The 21,903-nt window shown below is 40.5% G+C and overlaps 1 protein-coding gene across 1 annotated transcript in view; it reads left to right on the forward strand.

The window, feature by feature from the left end:
* The window catches only part of Efcab5 (EF-hand calcium binding domain 5), a 100,196-nt gene that overhangs the window by 66,877 nt on the left and 11,416 nt on the right, over positions 1-21,903 (forward strand). The window contains exons 15-22 of the mRNA XM_013016297.1: positions 2,039-2,328; positions 3,648-3,817; positions 5,002-5,230; positions 7,127-7,279; positions 15,122-15,225; positions 17,179-17,432; positions 19,891-20,174; positions 21,105-21,201. Coding sequence (XP_012871751.1) covers positions 2,039-2,328; positions 3,648-3,817; positions 5,002-5,230; positions 7,127-7,279; positions 15,122-15,225; positions 17,179-17,432; positions 19,891-20,174; positions 21,105-21,201 — 1,581 coding nt within the window. The remainder of the gene's footprint in view (positions 1-2,038; positions 2,329-3,647; positions 3,818-5,001; positions 5,231-7,126; positions 7,280-15,121; positions 15,226-17,178; positions 17,433-19,890; positions 20,175-21,104; positions 21,202-21,903) is intronic.

Below are 21,903 nucleotides of genomic sequence, written 5' to 3' on the forward strand. Positions count from 1 at the left end.
GGTTCATTTTCCTAACATCACCTTATCTGACCTTTTTGGCTTGACTCATACATATATTAGATATTGCAAATAACGGAAACCGTGGGACCTATGTTTCTTTGGGCTTGGCTTACTTCACTTAATATAATTTTTTCCAAGTAAGTTTGCAAACAGGAAAAAACTAAGCTATATATTATTTAGAAGAATGTATTACAATACATGTATTTTTATATAATGATAACACTGTTGGAGAGAAAGCCAAATTTCAGGATATTTGTAGGTTGTGTGAGGAGGAGGGTAAGGCATGGAAGGTATAACTTACTGGTAATGTTCAGGTTTGATAATAGATTTAATATTGCACAATTTAAAAAAAGAAACATCTCCAACATGTGTATGAGAGAGAGAGGGGAGATAGAGTGGGAGAGAGAAAGTGGGGGGAACTATGCGAAGCCTGATCAGGGATCATGAGTAGAATGAGGATACTAGAGCAAATAATTTTTATATGGTATAAGGAACAGATATGATTGAAAACAGACTAGATAAAAATATGGTAAGATCTGAACTAGGGAATTGTGTAATGCAAATTGTGGGTTTTTGTTGTTAGCCTCTACCAAGGGGTTATATTTTGAACTCAAAGTCTCTTCTCATTTGGCTTTTTCACTAAGAGCTGACACTCTACTACTTGAGCCACAAATCCGCTTCTGGCTTTTTGCTGGTTAATTAGAGATAAGAATTTCAGAGGGGCAGGGAAGGTGGCTCAGCGGTAAGAGTGCTTGCCTCACATGCATGAGGCCCTGGGTTTGATTCCTCAGCACCACATAAATAGGAAAGGCTGGAAGTGGCACTATGGCTCAAGTGGTAAAGTGCTAGCCTTAAGGTGAAGAGCTCAGGGACAGGGCCCAGGCCTAGAGTTCAAGCCCCATGACCGACAAAAAAAAAAAAAAGAAAAAGTAAAGAAAAGGAATTTCACAGACTTTCTTCCAGAGCTGACTTCTAACCACCATGGTCTTCAGATCTCAGCCTCTTGAGCAGATAGAATTACAGGCATGAGGTATGATGCAATGATACCAATGCCAATGTTTGAACCCAGGGATTCACATTAGCTTAGCTTGCCCCTTACTATTTGAGCCATGTATCCAGTCTAACTTTTTCCAGTTATTTTGGAGATATGGAGTCTTTTGTATATGTGTGCCAGTATTGGAGCCTTACACTCTCAGTCAGCACTTTCATTCATGGCTGGCACTCTACCTCTTGAGCCATACTTCTAGTCTGGCATTTTGCTGATTAATTGGAGATAGCTTTTGCAGACTTCTGTCCAAGCTGGCTTCAAACTGAGGTCCTCAGATATCAGGACCCAGCTAAATTGTGGGATGATTATTATTATTGTAAACAATGTACAAAGTGATTTCACTGTGATAGTTCTATATATGCATATAGGGTATTATTCTATTACTTTTTCTTACCCCCTTCCATGTTGTTCTTTAATTTCATAAACATGTGCTTCACATTAGTCTAGTAATTCAATTACAGTGATTGGGGTCATAAAGATAAAAATTGAAAGGAAAGGCCGCAAAATACAGTGCCAAAAAAAAAACCAACCCAGGACAGGGCTGGGAATGTGGCTTAGTGGTAGAGTGCTTGCCTAACATGCATGTAGCCCTGCATTTGAGTCCTCAGTGCGATATAAACAGAAAAGGCTGGAAGTGGCACTATGACTCAAGTGCTAGAGCTCTAGCCTTGAGCACAGAGAGGCTCAGAGACAGAGCCCAGGCCTTGAGTTCAAGCCTCAGGACTGGCAAAACAAAAACAAAAATAACAAAGACAGATTAGGTGGTTTATTGACTATGGACAGGCTGGAGTTTCATCAGGTAGAGTGGTAGAATTAGAACAAAATACATGGAAGATGACATTGAACAGGAGTCACATTGAGTTTACAAAATACTTTGGGCTCAGAGATGCCTTTGGTATACTTGTTTTTCCACAGAGAGAAGTTAAGGGAATCTCTCCCGTGAATGAATGAACTTTTTGTGTGTTCTTGATTTTACATTTATGTCTTTAGCAAAACTACACATCCAGTTTCCAGAATCACGCCCTGATCAAGAGGTGAAGTTGTCCTCAAAACAATTTCAGAAATACATAGAATTAGTTGTCTCTGAGCTCACGGGCAATGAAGATGAAGTTCTAGAAAATGTTGTAGAATTCCTGATGGATAATTTAGAGAGGAACCATATGGAAGGTCTGAGAAATTTTGCAAGACGAAAATGGCTACATCAAATCCAATTTGCTGCAGAGACAAGTGGGGTATCCTTGGAGCCTGTGTACACTGAGACCTTTAAAGTCCTCACCCAGGTATTTCTTCTAAAGTGATAAATAGGAGAAAGATTTCCTCAAAGTAGGAGGGGCATATGCAATTCAATCAAAAAAAATTACTAAGTATTGCTATAAACGTTGTATTCACTGTCAATGCATTACAGCTGACAAAACCCTAAGTGAAATGCACAACTGGAACATTTGCTGGTTGGCAAGTAAGAAGCAGGAGAGTAAAGGTAAAAAAGAAAAATGTGGAGAAGATGCTTGGGAATTTCTGTCTTGCTTATTGGAATCATCTCTTTAATGTCTGAATTTCCCAAGGTTAGAAATGTTGGAAATGGTTCCATCAGGACCAGGAGACTACTCAAGAAAAGGAGCTTTGATTCTAAGTTGCTTCAGAGACCTATGGCACTCTAAGAGATACCATTTTATATATTTGTTAATTACTCTATGAATCTCTGAAGAATAGGCAAAAGGCAAAGAAAGCCACGGGGGGAAAAAAACAGTCATTGGTAGTGCATGCCAGTAATCTTAGCTACTCAGGAGGCTCAGGAAGGGAAAGAAGGATGGGAGGAAGGAAGGAAGGAGGGGAGGGAGGGAGGGTGGGAGAGAGGGAGGGAGAGAGGGAGGGAGGGAGGGAGGAAGGAACGAAGGAACCAAGGGAGGGAGGGAGAGACAAAAAGAAAGAAAGGAGGAAGGGAAGGAGACAGAGAGAGGAAAAGAAAGAAAACTCAAACATATAGAAATAGACAAGTATCAAGGAAAGTGTCTTTTATTCTTAATTTATGGATATAGTCAACATGTACTAATACATATTATTGCTAATAACTTAATATTTAAGTATGGGGATCTTCAGTATCTTAATAAGAGAAAGTCATTTCAGAAAGTTTTCAAAATGACAAGTCAGAAAGGCTACAAGAAATCCTTTTCTGAATCGACATAGATTGAATATCCAAACTATCTTCATAGCTCTTTGGGAGTATGTTTTTTTCACATTCACAGACTGAGATGATCAAGAGATGAGTGAAGAAGGCATCTTCCTTCTTCAGCTCTCTCAGATCAATACTTCTCACTGAAACCCGGAACATAGGATGGTGGTTCAAAGGAATCTAAAAGTTTAACTTTTAGATTTAATTATACTTGAGAGGTTTGTTTTAGTTGAGTTTGATGTTTGTTAAAGAAGTCTAGATGAATAGAGGAAACACATTCCACTCAGGTTTGGAGAATAATTATGGGATACTATCTATCTACATCAGTTATTCAATTAAAAAATTATGGGTGATAAGTTCCCAAGTGAAGGGGGGTTAGGAGAATGCTTAGCTATTGGCAAATATATGGTCAGAAACATTTTGCCACAGGACGCTGAAGCCCACGGAAATAAGAAGATCAGTGCTCACATTTCCCTCTTAGAAGAAAATGTGCTACTGCCATCTAGAGGAAAGGTTCTCTTGAGGAATGTGGCTTGTACTCTAGATGATGCTCCCTTTGTACTTAACAAAGTACTCTACCGGGACATGAAGGGAATCAGGTAAGAACACATTGCCCAGGTTGGCTTCATGCTTCCAAAAAACTATTTTTGGAATATTAATTTTGAAATAATAATTCCCCTCTTGAAGCAAACTAGCATCCAAATCCCAGGAAGCTGCTTCAATAAAGAAATGCTTGGGCTGGGAAGGTGGCTCAGTAGTAGAGTGCTTGCCTTGCATGCATGAGGCACTGGGTTTGATTTCTCAGCACCACATAAGCAGAAAAAGCTGGAAGTGGCACTGTGGCTCAATTGGTAGAGCACTAGACTTGAGCTGAATAGCTGAGGGACAGCGCCCAGTCCCAGAGTTCAGGCCCCATGACTGGCAAAAAAGAAAAAAGAAATGCCTGAGCTTGGCACTGGTGGCTCACACCTGTAATCCTAGCTACTCAGGAGGCTGAAATCTGAGGATCGTGGTTCAAAGCCAGCCTGGCATGAAAGTCCGTGAGATTCTGATCTCCAATTAACCACCAGAAAACCAGAAGTAGCTGTGGCTCAAGTGGTAGAGCACTAGCCTTGAGTGAAAAAGCTCAGGTACAGCACCAACTCCCAGAGTTCAAGCCCATAACTGACAAAAAAAAATGAAAACAAAAAAAGAAAAGAAATGTTTCAAGTTACCAGTGTTTCTACAGTGCTTCTACAATATCAGCTCAGTACATTAGATCTCATATATCTGGATTATATAGGTCTCTTCTGTTAAAAGCTAAAATGTGGTTGGTGAAGAAAATAGGATTGATCCTAGGGCCTCACACATTCCAGGTCAGTGCTCTGCCATTGAGCTACTCAGCTTTAGGATTGTTTTGTAAAATCTTTCCCTTAAGTCAGGCCCTCCAAACTGGTAATCTTATCTGAATTTGGCTTCTCTTACATATACACCCAAGATTGTGGATCAAGAATTGGTCTAATTTGGGGCTGGGAAGGTGGCTCAGTGGTAGAGCACTTGCCTTGCATGCCTGAGGCCCTGGGTTTGATTCCCAGCACCACATAAGCAAAAAGAAAAAAGCTGAAAGTGGCGCTGTGGCTCAAGTGGTAGAGCGCTAACCTTGAGCTGAAGAGCTGAGGGACAGCGCCCAGGCCCGGAGTTCAGGTCCCATGACTGGACCCAAAAAAAAAAAAACTAAAAAAGAATTGGTCTAATTTAAAGCTTTCCTCTGTGCCTTTCCCCATCTTTCTATCCTTCTCCTCAGCTTTACAGTTGTGGATGAAGGCATACCAATCCATGTGCCCCAAGTTCAGTATCATGGGAACATCTTCTTCTGGAACAATACCCGCAAAAAGGATGAATATAATGGGTCCTTCCTGGCTCTGCCTCTTCAGGATGTCTATATGAGAATTTTTGGCGTCTTGGCTATTGATACTCTTAGAGATCCTAATGAAATAAACATCTTCCTTCCTCATGAGATCAAGTTCTATCAAGTAAGTAAATCATAGAACTCTTCAATAACAATAATAGTACAGTCTCTTCTTCTATAATTCAGAAATTAATGCAAATGCCAGATAGTAAGGTTGTATATATAGACAATATCTTCATGCACTCTCCAGTTCCCTATCAGTCTTTAGAAAGATTTCCCCATTTATTATGGAAGGATTCAGCCTTAATTGCACATCCAAGCTCCAGAATCTTTTGGAATATTGTTAATATGTGTCTCACAGCATTAATTATAGGAATCAAATTTGATGCTATGAAATAGATCCAATAATTAAACAACTAAGACCCACAAAGTAAATTAATCCTTAGAAAGGATATACTGAGTTTCATGGTTCAAAGCCAGCCTGGGTAGGAAAGTCGGAGACGCTTGTCTCCACCTGAAAACTAGAAGTGGTGCTGTGGCTCAAGTGGTAGAGCGCTCACCTTGAGCTTAAGAGCTCAGGGACAGCGCTCAGGCACAGAGTTCAAGCCCCACGACCGACCAAAAAAAATTATTCTCATGTCAAATGAATATGAGAGTAAGATATTGCAGAGAAGATTGAAGGAGTATGGAGTTGTTAGTGGGTAAACTGTGTATGATCTCATCAGTGAGCATATCCAGATAAATTATAAATCAGCTCTCTTGCCCTGGAAGATCAAGGCTCTTGAGTTATCCTTAGATGGCTTGAGTCACAAATACATAGGTATGCATGCATGCATATATGTATATACACTCATACACATGTGTGTGAATGTGTGAATAAAATTTTGAAGAATTTATGGTTCCTAGAGTTTCTTAACAAGATTACAGATGGACTTTATGGACTGCCCATCCATTCTCTGAAACAACATCTCTGTTGTGTTTTGTGAAACAAGGTTTTATTATGCAACTTTGGCTGCCTGGAACTTGCTATGTAGCTCAAGCTGACCTTGATTTTGTTATCCTATTCTCTCAGTCTCTTGGGTACTGGCCTTATAGGCATTTACCAGCATCCCCAGACCTGAAACAAGGTGTCTTTTTGCATATAGGAACAACAGTAACTAGCCTGTTGCAGTCCTTCATAGCAAGCATATCCTGTACTGTTGATCTTATAACAATAGCTATAGATGCAAAAATTAATAAGGGCAACAGATCAGGGTAATTTCTACCCACCTACCCAGGCCTGAAATCTTGATTTCCAAGAACATTCCCCACCCCTCGCACCTCTAATGTTAGCTACTCAGGAGGCTGAGATCTGAGGATTGTGGTTTGAAGCCAACCCAAGCAGGAAAGTCCATGAGACTCTTATCTCCAATTAACCACCAAGAAACCAGAAGTGGAGCTGTGGCTCAAATGGAAGAGTGGCATTCTTGAGCAAAAAAGCTGAGGGACAGTGCCTAGACCCAGTTCAAGCCCCAGTTCTGTCATAGACACACAATTTTTTTTCTTCAGATTCTATGTTCTGATAGTACATGACACAAACTTCACTGAATGACTATCATGAAGCATAAAATGTTATGTGGACTTGTATACCTTTTATTTCTTGATGACCCTTTTTTTGTGTTTGTACTGTAGAGTCTGGAACATTACCTTTTTTTGCCAGTCCTGGGGCTTGAACTCAGGGCCTGGGCACTGTACTTGAGCTTCTTTTTGCTCAAGACTGCTACTCTTCCACTTGAGCCACAGTGCCACTTCAGACTTTTTCTGTTTATGTGGTACTGACTAATTGAACCCAGGGCTTCATGCATGCTAGGCAAACACTCTACCACTAAGCCACGTTCCCAGTCCTGGAATATTACCTTTTAAGAACTGATTCAAACTACATTGTAGGTAGAATGAATTTAAAGGATAATTTGACTATTGCATTACTAATTACCTTTCTATCTTAAGAAGAAAATGCAATATGAATCTTTTGTCTTCACAGGGTGTTGCCAAAGCCTTTAGCTCTGCCTATCACTATGTTCACAACCGGGAGCACATCTTACACACTGTCATCACTGGCATCCACTGGCTCTATAACCAAACAGTTGGTATCATCTCCATCACTACGTACTTTGTTGAACCTAGTCCAGAACAGGTAGGCAAAGCTAGGAATTATTACACCTCTTTGATGGAGCAGAGTTCCTAGCAGCACATGTCTTCTTAACTTAGGCTGGGCACCTGTGGCTCACATCTACAATCCTAGCTATTTAGGAGGTTGACATCTGAGGATCAAGTTTTGAAGCCAACCCCTTCAGAAAAATCTGAGAGACTCTAATTAGCAAAAAAGCTGGACTGAGACAGGGCTCAAATGGTAAAGTGCTGACTGTGAGCAAAAAAAGTTAAGCCCTGAGTTCCAGCATGAATATGTATTAGGAAATGTGACTCAGTGATTAAAGTACTTACCTATACCGTGCTAAAGGGCCTAGGTTTGAGTTCTCGTAGTGCAACAAGCAAGCAAACAAAACTGCCAACCAAGGGCATATTTCCAATAAGCACAACCTCAAACCCTTGTCTATGATTGGAATCTATCTCAAATTGCCTGAGGCAGAAGGGAGAGGTGACTGTCTGGTCACCAAAAGGAAGAAAGAGCAACAGTCAAATTGGCATCTAGGATGATCAGATCTGGGGATTCAATACCATTAGGGCTCTTGGTGGGTTTTTGTTTTGTTTTGTTTGGAGCAGTACTAGGAATTGAATTCTGGGCCTTATGTTTGCTAGTCATACCTCCAGTCCCTTTTTCCATTGGTTATTTCAATGGAAATTGTGCTTCCCCAGTTTTGCTGATGATGGCAAGTGCACACCACAGCACCCAGCCATCATACTTGCCCCCATAGCTGGAATAATAGGCATATGCTACTGTGCCCAACCTTTGGTGGAATGGATCCACTTATGTCTGTATTCCCGTCTGCTCTTTGCCTCAAAATGCAGACAGCATGATTTGACCAGTGAAAGCCACAAACAGGAAACTGGAGGGAAGTATTGAGTCTGCAGGGTTTATGCTTCAGGCTGTATTTCTCTTGTAAAGGCTACTTCACCTTGAATCAGATGCCATGACTCCTGATAACTCCCCGTATAGCTATCCTCTCTAGGTTCTGGACATTCCTCCCTTCCCTTGTCTCAAGAGGCTCATGGTGGTACAGCTTTCCATTAAGACTAGGCTTGGATTCTAAAAACTGCTCAAGCCTTCATAAATAGTACCTGTATAAAGTCACTGTATAAAGTCTTTTTGCTTATGTGGTGCTGAGGAATCAAACCCAGAGCCTCATGCATGCAAGGCAAGCGCTCTACCATTGAACCACCTTCCCAGTCCGCATTTTTATTATTTATTGTGCTGATACTGGCATTTGAACATAGGGTCTGGGTGCTGTCCCTTAGGGGTTTTTGTGTTTTGCTTTTTACTTAAGGATGGTGCTCTCTATCACTTCAGCCATATCTCTACTATCAGCTTTTTGATGGTAAATCAGAGATAAGAGCTTCACAACTTTATTGCCTAGGCTGGATTCAAACCATAATCCTCAAATCTCAGCCTCCTGAATAGCTAGGATAAATATGAGCCACTAGTGGCTGGCTGCCTTCACACTTGATATATATATATATATATATATATATATATATATATATACACACACACACACACACATATATGTATATGTATACATACACAAATATGAAACCTGGAATGTTCTATTGTAAGAGATCAACATTGTTGCTTCTGTCCACTGATTATACATTATATTCTTCCCTTTCCTTCTGTGTGCTTTTTGAAACACAAGTTATTTCTCAACCAAACAAGTTGTACTGAACTAAAAGTTAGTAAACTCCAGAGGTTAGGAATCCAATAAGCCAAGCCAGGTGCCCAACACATGTCTTGATTCCTGAAATCTCATGAATATTGTCTTCCATGGCAAAATGACTTTACAAATATGATTAAGGGATCTGAGATCAAGAAAATAGCCTGGATTTTCAAGGTAAGCCCAATGTAATCACATGGACTCATAGAATCAGAGACCCTTCTTTATGGAAAACAGAAAGAGAAGAGTCACAGAGATTGTGAAATTAGAAAGAGTTGACATCTCATGGCCTTCTCTGAGATGCATGAGGCTATGTATAAAGACTCGAGGTTTCGGGCTGGGAAGGTGGCTCAGTGGTAGAGCACTTGCCTTGCATGCCTGAGGCCCTGGGTTTGATTCCTCAGCACCACATAAGCAAAAAGAAAAAAGCCGGAAGTGGCGCTGTGGCTCAAATGGTAGAGCGCTAGCCTTGAGCTGAAGAGCTGAGGGACAGCGCCCAGGCCCAGAGTTCAGGCCCCACGACTGGACCCAACAATGCACAAGCAGAAAGGGAAATCAAGGAAACAATCCCATTCACAATAACCTCAAAAAATGAAATATTTAGGAATTAACCTAACCAAAGATGTAAAAGTACAATTAATGAAAACTATAAAAACTTAAAGAAAGAAATTATAGAGGACACCAGGAAATGGAAAGACCTTCCATGTTCTTGGATAGGCAGACTTAATATAGTGAAAATGGCCATGCTGCCAAAATTGATATAAAAATTCAGTGCAATTCATATTAAAATCCCAATGACGTTCATCACTGAAATACAGAAAACAGTCCAAAAATTCATATAGAACAACAAAAGACCTAGAATAGCCAAGACAATTCTAAGCAAAATAGACAACATGGGAGGGATCTCAATGCCGGACTTCAAACTCTACTATAGAGCCATAATAACAAAGACAGCTTGGTACTGGCATAAGCAGACCCAAAGACCAATGGAATAGAATTGAAGATCCAGAAATAAAACCACACGCTTATAGTCAGCTAATATTTGACAAAGGAGCCAAAGACATACAATGGAAGAAACACAGCCTCTTCAACTACTAGTGCTGGGAAAACTGGGCGTCCATAAACAGAAAACTAAAAGTGGACCCCAGCCTGTCACTATGCACCAGCATCAACTCAAAATGGATTAAAGACCTTAACATCAAACCTGATACTATGAAACTACTACAGGACAGAGTAGGAGAGACACTTGAACTTATAGCATAGGCAGGAACTTCCTGAACAGAGTTCCAGGGTCACAACAAATTGGAAAGACTCGACAAATGGGACTACCTTAAAATAAAAAGTTTCTGTACAGCTAAAGACATAGCAACCAAACTAGAAAGACAGCCAACTAACTGGGAAAAAATATTTACCAACAATCTATCAGATAAGGGGCTAATACCCAGTATATACAAGGAACTCAAGAAATGAATCCCTCCCAAACCTAACAAACCAATTACTAAATGGGCAAGGGAACTAAAGAGACTTCTCAGAAGAAGATACAAAAATAGCAATGAAACACATGAGGAAATGTTCACCATCCCTGGTTGTAAAGGAAATGCTAATAAAGACAACCCTGAGATACCACCTTACCCCAGTCAGAATGGCCCACATCCTAAATTCAGCCAACAACAAATGCTGGAGGGGATGTGGAGAAAGAGGAACCCTATTACACTGCTGGTGGGAATGTACACTTATACAACCACTATGGAAAGTGGTCCTCAGAAAGTGGAGGGTCCTCAGAAAGCTAAATACAGACCTCCCCTATGACCCAGTCATACCACTCCTAGGCATCTATCCTGAACAGGAACAGGATATAAGGACACATGCATCTCCATGTTCATTGCAGCACTGTTTACAATAGCCAAGATATAGAAACAACCCAGATGCCCCACCACAGATGAATGGATCCAAAAATTGTGGTACCTATGTACAATGGAATATTATGTAGCCATTAGAAAGGACAAAATAATGGCATTCACAGAGAAATGGATGGAACTAGAAAAAATCATGTTGAGTGAGGTAAGCCAGGAGCAAAGAGACAAACGGCACATGGTCTCCCTGATAAGTGGATGTTAAATCCAAAACGTAAGGAGATACAACAAAATAAACAGCAATGGGAGGGAGGGAATGACAAGGAAAGAGGGAACAGCTGACACTAAGCAAAAGGAAAGAAATGTACATATCACCCGATGTGGAAGAAATAACTGTATTGTCAAAGCTCATAGAACCCATAAACTTTATAGAGCACAATAAAGACAATTTGCCCCATGAAGTTTAGAATGTTTGTGACTTTAACTAAGAATCACTATCCCACAATACTGTGAAATTTATGTAATCACTTAATCGCAATAAAAATTTCTATAAAAAGAAAATTAAGTGACAATAATAAATATTGTTTTTTTTTCTGGAGTATCTTTTGTAAATACATGGAACTGTTATTTACCTAAGTAGAAATACAAGTAAAATTGAATAATTGTTTTGACCTTTATGGATTAATGGCATGCCAAACTCATTCTTATAGTTGAACTTTGGTGTATGCATTTGTATGTTAAAATAAGTGAGAAAAAGACAAAAAATTATGGTAGTACTTGCAAAAAAAATCAAAGGCTAGGCAATGATTTCTGTTTTACCTTATTGCATTGTTTTCTACAGATTTTCTGCTTGAAATGGAGAAACTATTGAGAGAAAAAAAAGTCAATATTCTCGTTAATGTTTCACTTCCAACCATCCATAATACAAAGCTAACTTGGGCACTCCAAAAATGCCATTACTCTGTCCAGAACATTCTTTCCACATTATTCTATCACTTTAGACCCTCTAGGAAGCAAATTATAAAATTTTGTTAAGGAACATATATTTACTTTGTTCATTTTCTTGTGGAGGTAGAGCTTGAACTCAGGGATTACATGTGCTAGGCAAGTGCTGTATATACCACTGAACTACAACCTTAGCCTGAAGATGATTTTTTATATAAAAAATCTTATGACATTTTTTACAAGAAGGCTGCTTTTGAAAAAATATGTTTTCCCGGGCTGGGAAGGTGGCTCAGTGGTAGAGCGCTTGCCTTGCATGCCTGAGGCCCTGGGTTCGATTCCTCAGCACCACATAAGCAAAAAGAAAAAAGCCGGAAGTGGCACTGTGGCTCAAGTGGTAGAGCGCTAGCCTTGAGCTGAAGAGCTGAGGGACAGCACCCAAGCCCAGAGTTCAGGCCCCATGACCGGACCAAAAAAAAGAAAAAAAGAAAAATGTTTTCCCAAAATTATCTATAAATTAAAAAAATCTGTAAGAAACTTCCCAACATAGTAAATGAGGGTGGAAATATGATGACAGCTTTTTCTCAGAAAGATTCAACTAAGAGTATTTGTCTCATTATTGAATAATCAATGAAGGGCTTGATGAATTTATAGATGTTTGGTCTAACTAAAGTACAATGAAAAACAAGCTTATTTTTAGGTATATTATGAGCCCCTTATTTCTTTTTTTTTGGGGGGGGTCCCGTCATGGGGCCTGAACTGTGGGCCTGGGCACTGTCCCTCAGTCCTTCAGCTCAAGACTAGCGCTCTACCACTTGAGCCACAGCGCCACTTCTGGCTTTTTTCTTTTTGCTTATGTGGTGCTGAGGAAATGAACCCAGGGCCTCATGCATGCAAGGCAAGCGCTCTACCACTGAGCCACTTTCCTAGCCCGAGCTCCTTATTTCTATATTCTGTTTCTGGTTTGAAATCCAGAGTGGTAGATGTATAAAATTTTAGAGGGGATAAACAGGAAGGAATTATTTGGAGTTGGCTAATGGTTTAGACTGATATACACAACTAGCACAAGACTTTACTTTTTAAATATATTTTCAAAAACAATTTTTCAGGCTAGTATATGTATACCAAATAACAAAGAAAAAATAAAGAAAATCAGAAACTAGAAGCCCAAATGCCATTTATTCCAGGGCTGTGGTTAGAATATATTCCCTAAAAAAAAAAAGTATATTCGAAATTTAATCCTTAATGTAGCAATGCAGGGAGGTGGTACCTAGTAGGAGATTGTGAGGCTTTACTCTCATAAATGGATTAATACAGAGTATGAAAGGGCTGAGGTCACAAGTTTGACCTCAATTCCTTTCCTCCTTTTCATCTTCCACTATGAGATGATGTAGCTAGAGGGTCTATGTCAGGGGCCAGCCTCTTGATGTTACACTTCTCAGTTCCCAGAACTTTTTGAAAGAGCAATTTCTTTTTATAAATTACCCAGTATAGGAGCTGAGAAGGTGGCTCAGTGGTAGAGTGCTTGCCTTGCATGCATGAGGCACTGGTTCAATTCCTCAGCACCACATTAGCAAAAAGAAAAAAGCCAGAAGTGGCGCTGTGGCTCAAGTGCTAGAGTGCTAGCCTTGAGCTGAAGAGCTGAGGGACAGCACCCAGGCCTAGAATTCAGGCCCCACAACCAGACCCGCCCCCCCCCAAAAAAAAGAGTTTCAGACTTTCCTTCTCCTGGCTGGCTTTAAACCTCAATCCTCAGATCTCAGCCTCCTGAGTAGCCATGATTAGAAGCATGAGCCATCAAAGCCTGCCTTAATATTGTTTTCTTATAAATAAACTAATCTCTACTAAAACCATATTGATCTGGTAACTCATGCTTATAATCCTAATTAAGTCAGGAGGCTGAGATCTGAGGATCATGATTCAAAGACAGCCATGCAGGAAAGTCTGTGAGTCTTAACTCTAATTAGCTACCAAAAAGATGGACATGGAGGTGTGGCTAAAGTTGTAGAGTACCAGCCTTAAGCAGGAAAAAAAAAACAAAAACAAGTGAGAGTGTGAGGCCTTTTGTTCAAGCCCCAGAACTGGTATACACACACACACACACAGAAGAGTCAAGGAGAAGGAGAAATGTTTAGTGGGGTAGAAGGAAAGTTACAAGAGAGTGTTGTCCAATATTCAAGTCAAGAAAAATAATTGTTCCCTGAATCGTTGCCAAGAAGCAGATGATGAAGACTGGGTATTAACTAATGAATTTGAAAATGAAAGAACATAGCCAGGTGCCAGTGGCTCACACCTGTAATCCTAGCTACTCAGGAGGCTGAGATCTGATGATCATGGTTCAAAGCCAGCAGAAAAGTCTATGAGACTCCAATTATCTCCAATTCCACCAGAAAACCGGAAGTGGTGCTGTGGCTCAAGTGGTAGAGCACTCGCCTTGAGCTGAAGAGCGCAGGGATAGCGCCCAAGCCCAGAGTTCAAGCCCCATGACTGAAAAAAAAAAAAAAAAGAAAAAAGAAAATGAAAGAACATAAGCTTGACTAGAAAAGTTTTGGTATGATCAAAGCACAATGACACATTATTTTGTATAGTAAATAAAGAACAGTTTGGGTGCAGTGATGTGGACAGAGCCATCACTGGAAACTATATTAATTTTTATGGGCTTTTCTATATTTTCTGAACATTCTACAATGCACTTTTCTTTTCCCCCCAAGTACAGAGGTTTGAACTCAGGGCTTTTTGCTTGCTGGGCAAGTGCTTTACCCCTGAGCTCACTTTTTGCTGCTCCTGGATATGCACCAAGGTACATCTATTTTAGGCATTACCATAACTGAGATAATGATGGCACATGCCACCATGCCTAGATTCTTTCATGAGCTGGAGTCTTGTGGATTTTTCAGTTGGAGTGGCCTTGAACCATGATCTTTCCAAGCCCCATCTCACACATAGGATTACATGGATGATCCATGCATGCACTTTTTTTTAATTTTTTTATTTATGCTTATGTGGTGCTGAGGAATCAAACCCAGGGCCTCAGGCATGCAAGGCAAGCGCTCTACCACTGAGCCACCTTCCCAGCCCCCATGCATGCACTTTTAACATCAGAAATGCAATCAACACCCACAGTTTTCACAATTATTTAAAAAAATGTTTGTACATTAAAATCAAATTCTCTTAAAAATGTTTTCCTATGGAACATCTTGTTCCTGAATGGTAGTGAATGTGTACAATGTCACTGTTCTTAAAGCTGAAGGACATCTAAACTTTCTTAGTTTTATTCTCTGTCCTAAACAGCTTCAGTAAGAATATGATGTCTGACTACCCTTCTCAAATGAAATCTCTTCTTCTTTTCAGGAGGCAGGCTATGTTTTACGCAACATGATGGTTGTACCATACAAGGGTCTAACAGAAATCCACACGAGGCCCCCTACCATCTCCAGGAAATCCTGCATCTTCAGGTATGAGATGTCTGTTTTGTCTGACTTCCAGAACACATCCCCCAGGGTGAGATAGATCTGAAAGACATAACTCTTATTAGTATACTACCTCTTAGTAGTATACTAATTCTTTGCTAATTATACACTAAGATTTCATTCTGAAATCTTATTTATTATTTTTTAGTTAACACACAGAAAAAATTTAGTCACTTTGCTTGCATCCTAAAAGGATTTGTTTTCATTTGTGCCAGTCCTGGGGCTTGAACTCAGGGCTAGGGTACTGTCCCTTAACTTTTTTGCTCAAGATTAACACTCTACCACTTGAGCCACAGCTCTACTTCCAGTTTTCATGGTAGTTTAGTGGAGGCAAGATTCTCATTGACTTTCCTGCTTAGGCTGACTTTGAATCTTGATCTCAGAGCTCAGCCTCCTGAGTAGTTAGGATTATAGGAATGAGCCACCAGCATCTGGCTAATCCTTTGAGGTTTAGTAACTCATATATTATAATCACTAGCATAAAGGTGCTACAGAACAACTCTAACTAGAGAATCAGTTCCATGAAAACCTGTCTCTCACTGAAGCAGATGCTGATGATGCTCTGCCCAGATCCCCAGCATGCCTTTTTTTTTTCTTGCTGGCTGTTGTAGGTACTGTTGCAGGTAACAACTCCTCACAGTGTAACTTTCTCTAGAGTACCCTTGAGTGATGGATCCCCTTTCCAGTAGGTACCTAAGAGTTATCTCAACACTCTCCCACTACCCCAAATCACTACCCACATCCAAAACAGTGTAGAGCAAAACACTGACTAATGCCAGCATGGAAGAGACTCTTCCTTGCCTCCAGGTAGGACAGATGTTTTTTGTCTGTCCTGGGGACTTGAACTCTGGGCCTGGGCGCTGTCCCTGTGCTCTTCAGCTCAAGGCCAGCACTCTACCGCTTGAGCCACAGCTCCACTTCTGGTTTTCTAGTGGCTTATTGGAGATAAGAGTCTCACCAACTTTCCTGCTCGGGCTGGCTTTGAGCCTCGATCCTCAGATCTCAGCTTCCTGAGTAGCTAGGATTACAGGCGTGAGCCACCGTGAGCCACGGTGCACGACTCAGATTTTTTTTTTTGTACAATTGACTTCTGTGATCTCCCTCTTGGGATGAAGCTGGAACGAGACTGAAATTACATTTGTGCATGTCTTCTCTTGTTCCCTACACTGCTTGCATCTGTTCCTCACAGGTATCTCCAGAGAGCACTCCCTCCATCAATTATTTGCATCTTTGCCTCAGGGTTTGCTTCTAGGAAACCTAACCAATTGCATGCATCAGTCATTCATTCTAGCATTCCACCAACATGGGCAAACAGAACACCAATACTATACTTATTTGACCTCCATATAGGTATAGTATAAGTACATGATAGAGACAGTGAAGCAGAGCCTTATAATGCAGAGTGCCTTGCATTCTATTACTTTAGAGTGGGTAGTCAGGAAAGGGCAGACAAAGTGGCAGATGCTGGTTGTTCACACCTGTAATCCTAGCTATTCAGGAGGCGGAAATCTAAGGTTCCAGATTCAAAGCCAGCCCAGGCAGGAAAGTCTATGAGACTCCACTAAACTAAAAAAAAATTTAAAAAGCCAGAAGTAGAGCTGTGGCTCCAGTGGTAGAACTCTGGCCTTCAGCAAAAGAAGCTCAGAGACAGCACCCAGGCCTTGAGTTCAAGTCCCAGAACCAGCACACACACACACACACACACACACACACACACACACACACGAAGAGCAGAAAAAGCTTGACCCAGCTGAGCCCAGCTAAGGGATAAAAGCATTGGAAATCAAGGGGTGCAGTGTTCCATACAAATGAAACAGCAATATATGGCCTGGTGGGCTGAGATGGACACAAGCTAGAGAATAATTCAACATGTTTGGGTGGGATGTTGTGATCAGCCTGATGTTTAATACACTGATGTTTGTTTGGGATTGGTTTCAGAGATTTCCTCTTTAAGTGTACAGACAGTTCAGAAGTTATATTGGCCTCTGCCTGTGGAGAAACACACATAGTAATTCCACTTCGTGAAAAAACAGGAGAGGCTCTTGGAACCCTTGATGTTAATATCGGCAAGATAAGAATGTTATTTTTTCAAGAATATAAAGATCTACAAAAAATGACGAAGATGATTCAAGCTGCCTGCTATGAACTACTGGAGGAATTAACTGGAGACACACAGAAAAACTTCGTCTTAGGTATTGTGAATGTGGTGACAGTCTGGATTCATGGGTTTAATAGGTTTCTGGAGAAATCACAGAGACTGACTGGGATGAGGGATGTATTTTCTTTTTCATTTGCTTACTTTTTTGGAAGCAATGGGGTTTGAAACTTGGGGTCTTGTGATTGCTTAGCAAGCACTCTACTGCTGTAGCTTCTTGTATCTAAAAGATGTGTTTTGTGAAATGCATTCTTTCCATATATAGATCTTTCCATATGAAAGGAATTCTATTATCCAGGTCTAACCTGACAATATGGGCTGTAAACTACAGCAAAGGGCAGGGAATTACTTTATCCTGGTTAGAGCCATATTGTTTTAGAACTGGAAAAACTCATAAAGGCAAGATAGAATTAGCATTAGGTTGGATAGCACTAACTCATGTCTACATTATTAGCTACTCAGAATGCTGTAGTCTCAGAATTGCCGGTCAAAGCCAGCCTGGGCAGGAAAGTCCATAAGATTCTTCTCTCCAATTAACCAGCAAAATAAAGCCAGAGAGGAGCTGTGGCTCAAATGGTAGAGCACTAGCCTTGAGTGAAAAAGCTGAGACAGTGTTCTGGCCATGAGTTTAATCCCAGTACCAGAGTTCATGTGTGCATGTGTGTGCACACACATGCGTGTGCATACACACACAGAGAAAGAACTAGCACTAATAAATTCCTACCATGTGTAAGCAATTTTTCCCCCAAGACTGGAACTTGAACTCTGTGTCTGACACTTTCTTTTCTTTCTTTTTGAGACCAAGACTAAAACTCAGTATCTGGCAATTTTCTCATTAGCAGGTGCCCTACCACCCGACCCACACTTCCAACCCCAAGCACTTTCAATACATCTTTTCAAATGACCTTACCATAACCTCCTTAGGTGAATTGTTGCTTGCCCATTCAACATGAGAGGAAAGAAAGTTCAAAGAAAGGAAGGAACAAGGGGTGAAAGCTGAATTTGAAACCCAAGTTTGGATGCTTTTGCTACAATATTACACAGGAATAAGCAATCAGGACATCACATTTTACAGAAAAAGCTTTAGCTAAGCCCACAGAGCTTTATCCAAGACTCAATAGCAAGCAAGCAGCAGAGCCAAGACCAAATAAGTCCCAGTTCCTGAAGCTCCATATCCCCGAGGCTACTCATAGCACAATACCAACTTAGAGCAGGGGGTTGGAAGAATACATGGAAACCCTTAACTAGACTGAAGTGAATTACAGGAACATGCAAGTAGCATTATTAAGTAGCAAAATTTCTAGCCATTATATAGAATGGGATAAAGGAGAAAACAACATGGTGGTGCCAGCCTGTAGTCACAGCTATTTGGGAAACTAAAGCAGGAAGAATACTTGGCCTGGGATTTCAAGACCAGCCTGGTCAATAGAAAGATTCCATCTCAGCAAAAAGAAAGCAAGCAAGCCAGGCACTGATGGCCATACCTGTAATACTAGCACAGGCAAGAAAGTATCTGAGATGATTATCTCCAATTAATCACCAAAAAGCCAGAAGTGGACTTGTGGTTCAAATAGTAAAGCACCAGCCTTGAGGAAAAAAAGCCAAGGGATAGCACCCAGGCCCTGAGTTCAAACCCCAATATGAGAGAGACACAGACAGACAGAAAGCAAAGAGACAGAAAGAAAGAGAAAGAGAAAGGACAAAGAAGAAGAAAGGATAAAGAGACAAGAAATGAAGTGAAAAAATGAACATTTATTAATGTTCTGAGTCTAAGCACTATTGCATACAACAACCAATTGAATTGTCACAACCCACCAAGGAAGTAGGGATTACTCACTAGAGGGACAGGATATTCAAAGAGACAATAAAACTCATAAAGGTGAGAGGATGGATTCAAACTAAGGCCTAACTCTGAAACCCAACTTTTTAGAAATAGAGGTAAACTCAAATGATGATATACCAGCCTTAAGTTTAAAAAGGCCAGATGAGAGCCTCTGCCCTGAATAATTCAAGCACCAGGACCAGCACACAAAATAAACATATAACTACATAAGATTCAAGTTTTTTTTGGGGGGGGGGGTCTGGTCATGGGGCCTGAACTCTGGGCCTGGGCGCTGTCCCTCAGCTCTTCAGCTCAAGGCTAGCACTCTACCACTTGAGCCACAGCGCCACTTCCGGCTTTTTTTTTCTTTTTGCTTATGTGGTGCTGGGGAATTGAACCCAGGGCCTCAGGCATGCAAGGCAAGTGCTCTACCACTGAGCCACCTTCCCAGCCCCAAGATTCAAGTTTTTGTCTTTTCTCAAAGCCTCCTTCCTAAGAGCAGCATTGGTTATAATTCTATTTCTATTTTGTTTTCATGTCAAGAGAAGTTAAGATTGTTCAAAATCTTTTTTTGCCAAAAAAATAATAATGTGTATTATACTAGGCTCATAATCCTCTGGAAAGTAATGTATGTGATTGACCAGCAATGTGAGATGTCATTCTGTTATTCCAGAGATGGAAAGATTAGGGGAAGTGCAGCGGGCAGGAATTCTATTCTTCCGGATCATGCTGCAGGAGCTGACGCAATGCCTCCAACAGCTTGGTTCCATGGACTTTGTGTCGCTGATACTCTATGATCATGACTCTCAGTTAGTGTTCAACCTTCCTCAAGACAAGGCACAGACGTGGGAAATCTGGGTAAACATCGTACAAGACATCCTGAGAGGAGTGATCTTATTCTTTCATCCCGAGTTGGAACTTTCACAGGACCTCGCAGATTGGGATGCCTGTAAATTTGTATGTGGTTTTTATTTTCTAAATTACTCTTTTTATTGAATAATAACCTATATAAATTCAGGTATGCAAATCATAAATAGTACAACCTACAGGTGTACAAATGCAAATGTACAAATACATTATGTTTTCATATCTAGATCAAGATACAATATTATCTGGGTACTGGTACCTCACACCTGTAATCCTAGCTCCTCAAGAGGCTGAGATCTGAGAATTCAAAGCCAGCCTGCTCAGAAAGCCCATGAGGCTCTGATGTCCAATTAACCATGAAAAAGCCAGAAGTGGAGCTGTGGCTCTGCCCTGAGTTCAAACCCTAGTAACATCAAAAAAGAAAATATTGACATCCCCAAAGCCTTCCTTTGTACCCTTTTCCCAGAAATCTCCATACACCAGCCCACAAACTCCAAAGGTAACCATCATCTTTTTATTTTCTAAAACCATAGATTATTTCCCCTCACATTTTTATTAGTGCATACTAATTGTACAATGTGGGAGTTTTGTTGTGATATGCCATATAAATTATACTTTAATAATATTCATTCCCTCTTTTGCTCCTTTGTATCCTTATAGAGTGGGTTTACCTTTTTAAAAATGTATATAAGCCAGGAACTTGAGGCTCATGCCTATAATCCTAGTTACTTAGGAGGCTGAGATCTGAGGATTGTGGTTCAAAGCCAGCCCAGGCAGATAAAAGTGTGAGAGATGTTTATGTCCAATTAACCATCAGAAAACTGGAAGTGGTACTGTGGTTCAAAGTGGTAGAGTGCCGGCCTTGAGCAAAAAAGTTCAGTGACATCGCTCATGCTCTGAATTTAAGCCCCACAACTGACAAAATATATATATAAATGAAATTATGTACACTGGTGAACTGGGCATTATATTTTGACTTGCTAATGATCCCATAAATTTTCTTTTGTTCTTTGCTCACAGTATATTAACCAATATTTAGTTGAGAAAATTTGTACCTTGGACCCAACTTCTAACAGTGAAGAAATCATTTCAGAGACCATTGCTAATTACATTAAAGGTAAATTTCCACTTAAGTCACAGTAACTTTCCTCTTACATCTATACCAACAGCAATAAAACACAACTGTAATTATGAGTTGTTTATTAGAGCAAAGAAAATGGCTCATTTCAGTTTTAGGAGGAAATAGAAATATGCCAAGTACCAGTGGCTCACAACTGTAATCCTAGCTACCTAGGAGGCTGAGATGTAAGGATCACAGTTCAAAGCTAACACAGACAGGAAAGTTCATGATACTCTTATTTACAATTAGCCACCAAAAAGCCTAAAGTAGAGCTGTGGCTCAAGTGGTAGAATGCTAGCCTTGAGTTAAAGCCCCAAAACTGGCACAGAGAGAGAGATAGAGAAAAAGAGAGACACAGGCAGACAGACAGACAGACAGGTGGGCAGGCAGACAGGCAGACAGACAGATAAACAGAGACAGAGAGACAGAAACAGAGACAGAGAGACAGAGACAGAAAGGAAAAAAGAAATGTTTCTAAATTCTCTAAAAGGAGAGACACAATCTATAATCCCCCAAAAGACACTATTTTATACATGAAAATCCAAAAGTACATCCAATCTCCATTTATTGATGACATGTGCATTATTAATTTAAAAACGTCAAGTATCTGAGCACCACTGATTCATGCCTGTAATCCTAGCTACTCAGAAGGGTGATATTGAGAGGATGGTGATTAGGAGCCAGCCTAGGCAAAAAAGC

The sequence above is a fragment of the Dipodomys ordii genome, unplaced genomic scaffold (genome assembly GCF_000151885.1).
Source record: "Dipodomys ordii isolate 6190 unplaced genomic scaffold, Dord_2.0 Scaffold31, whole genome shotgun sequence".
Lineage (NCBI taxonomy): Eukaryota > Metazoa > Chordata > Mammalia > Rodentia > Heteromyidae > Dipodomys > Dipodomys ordii.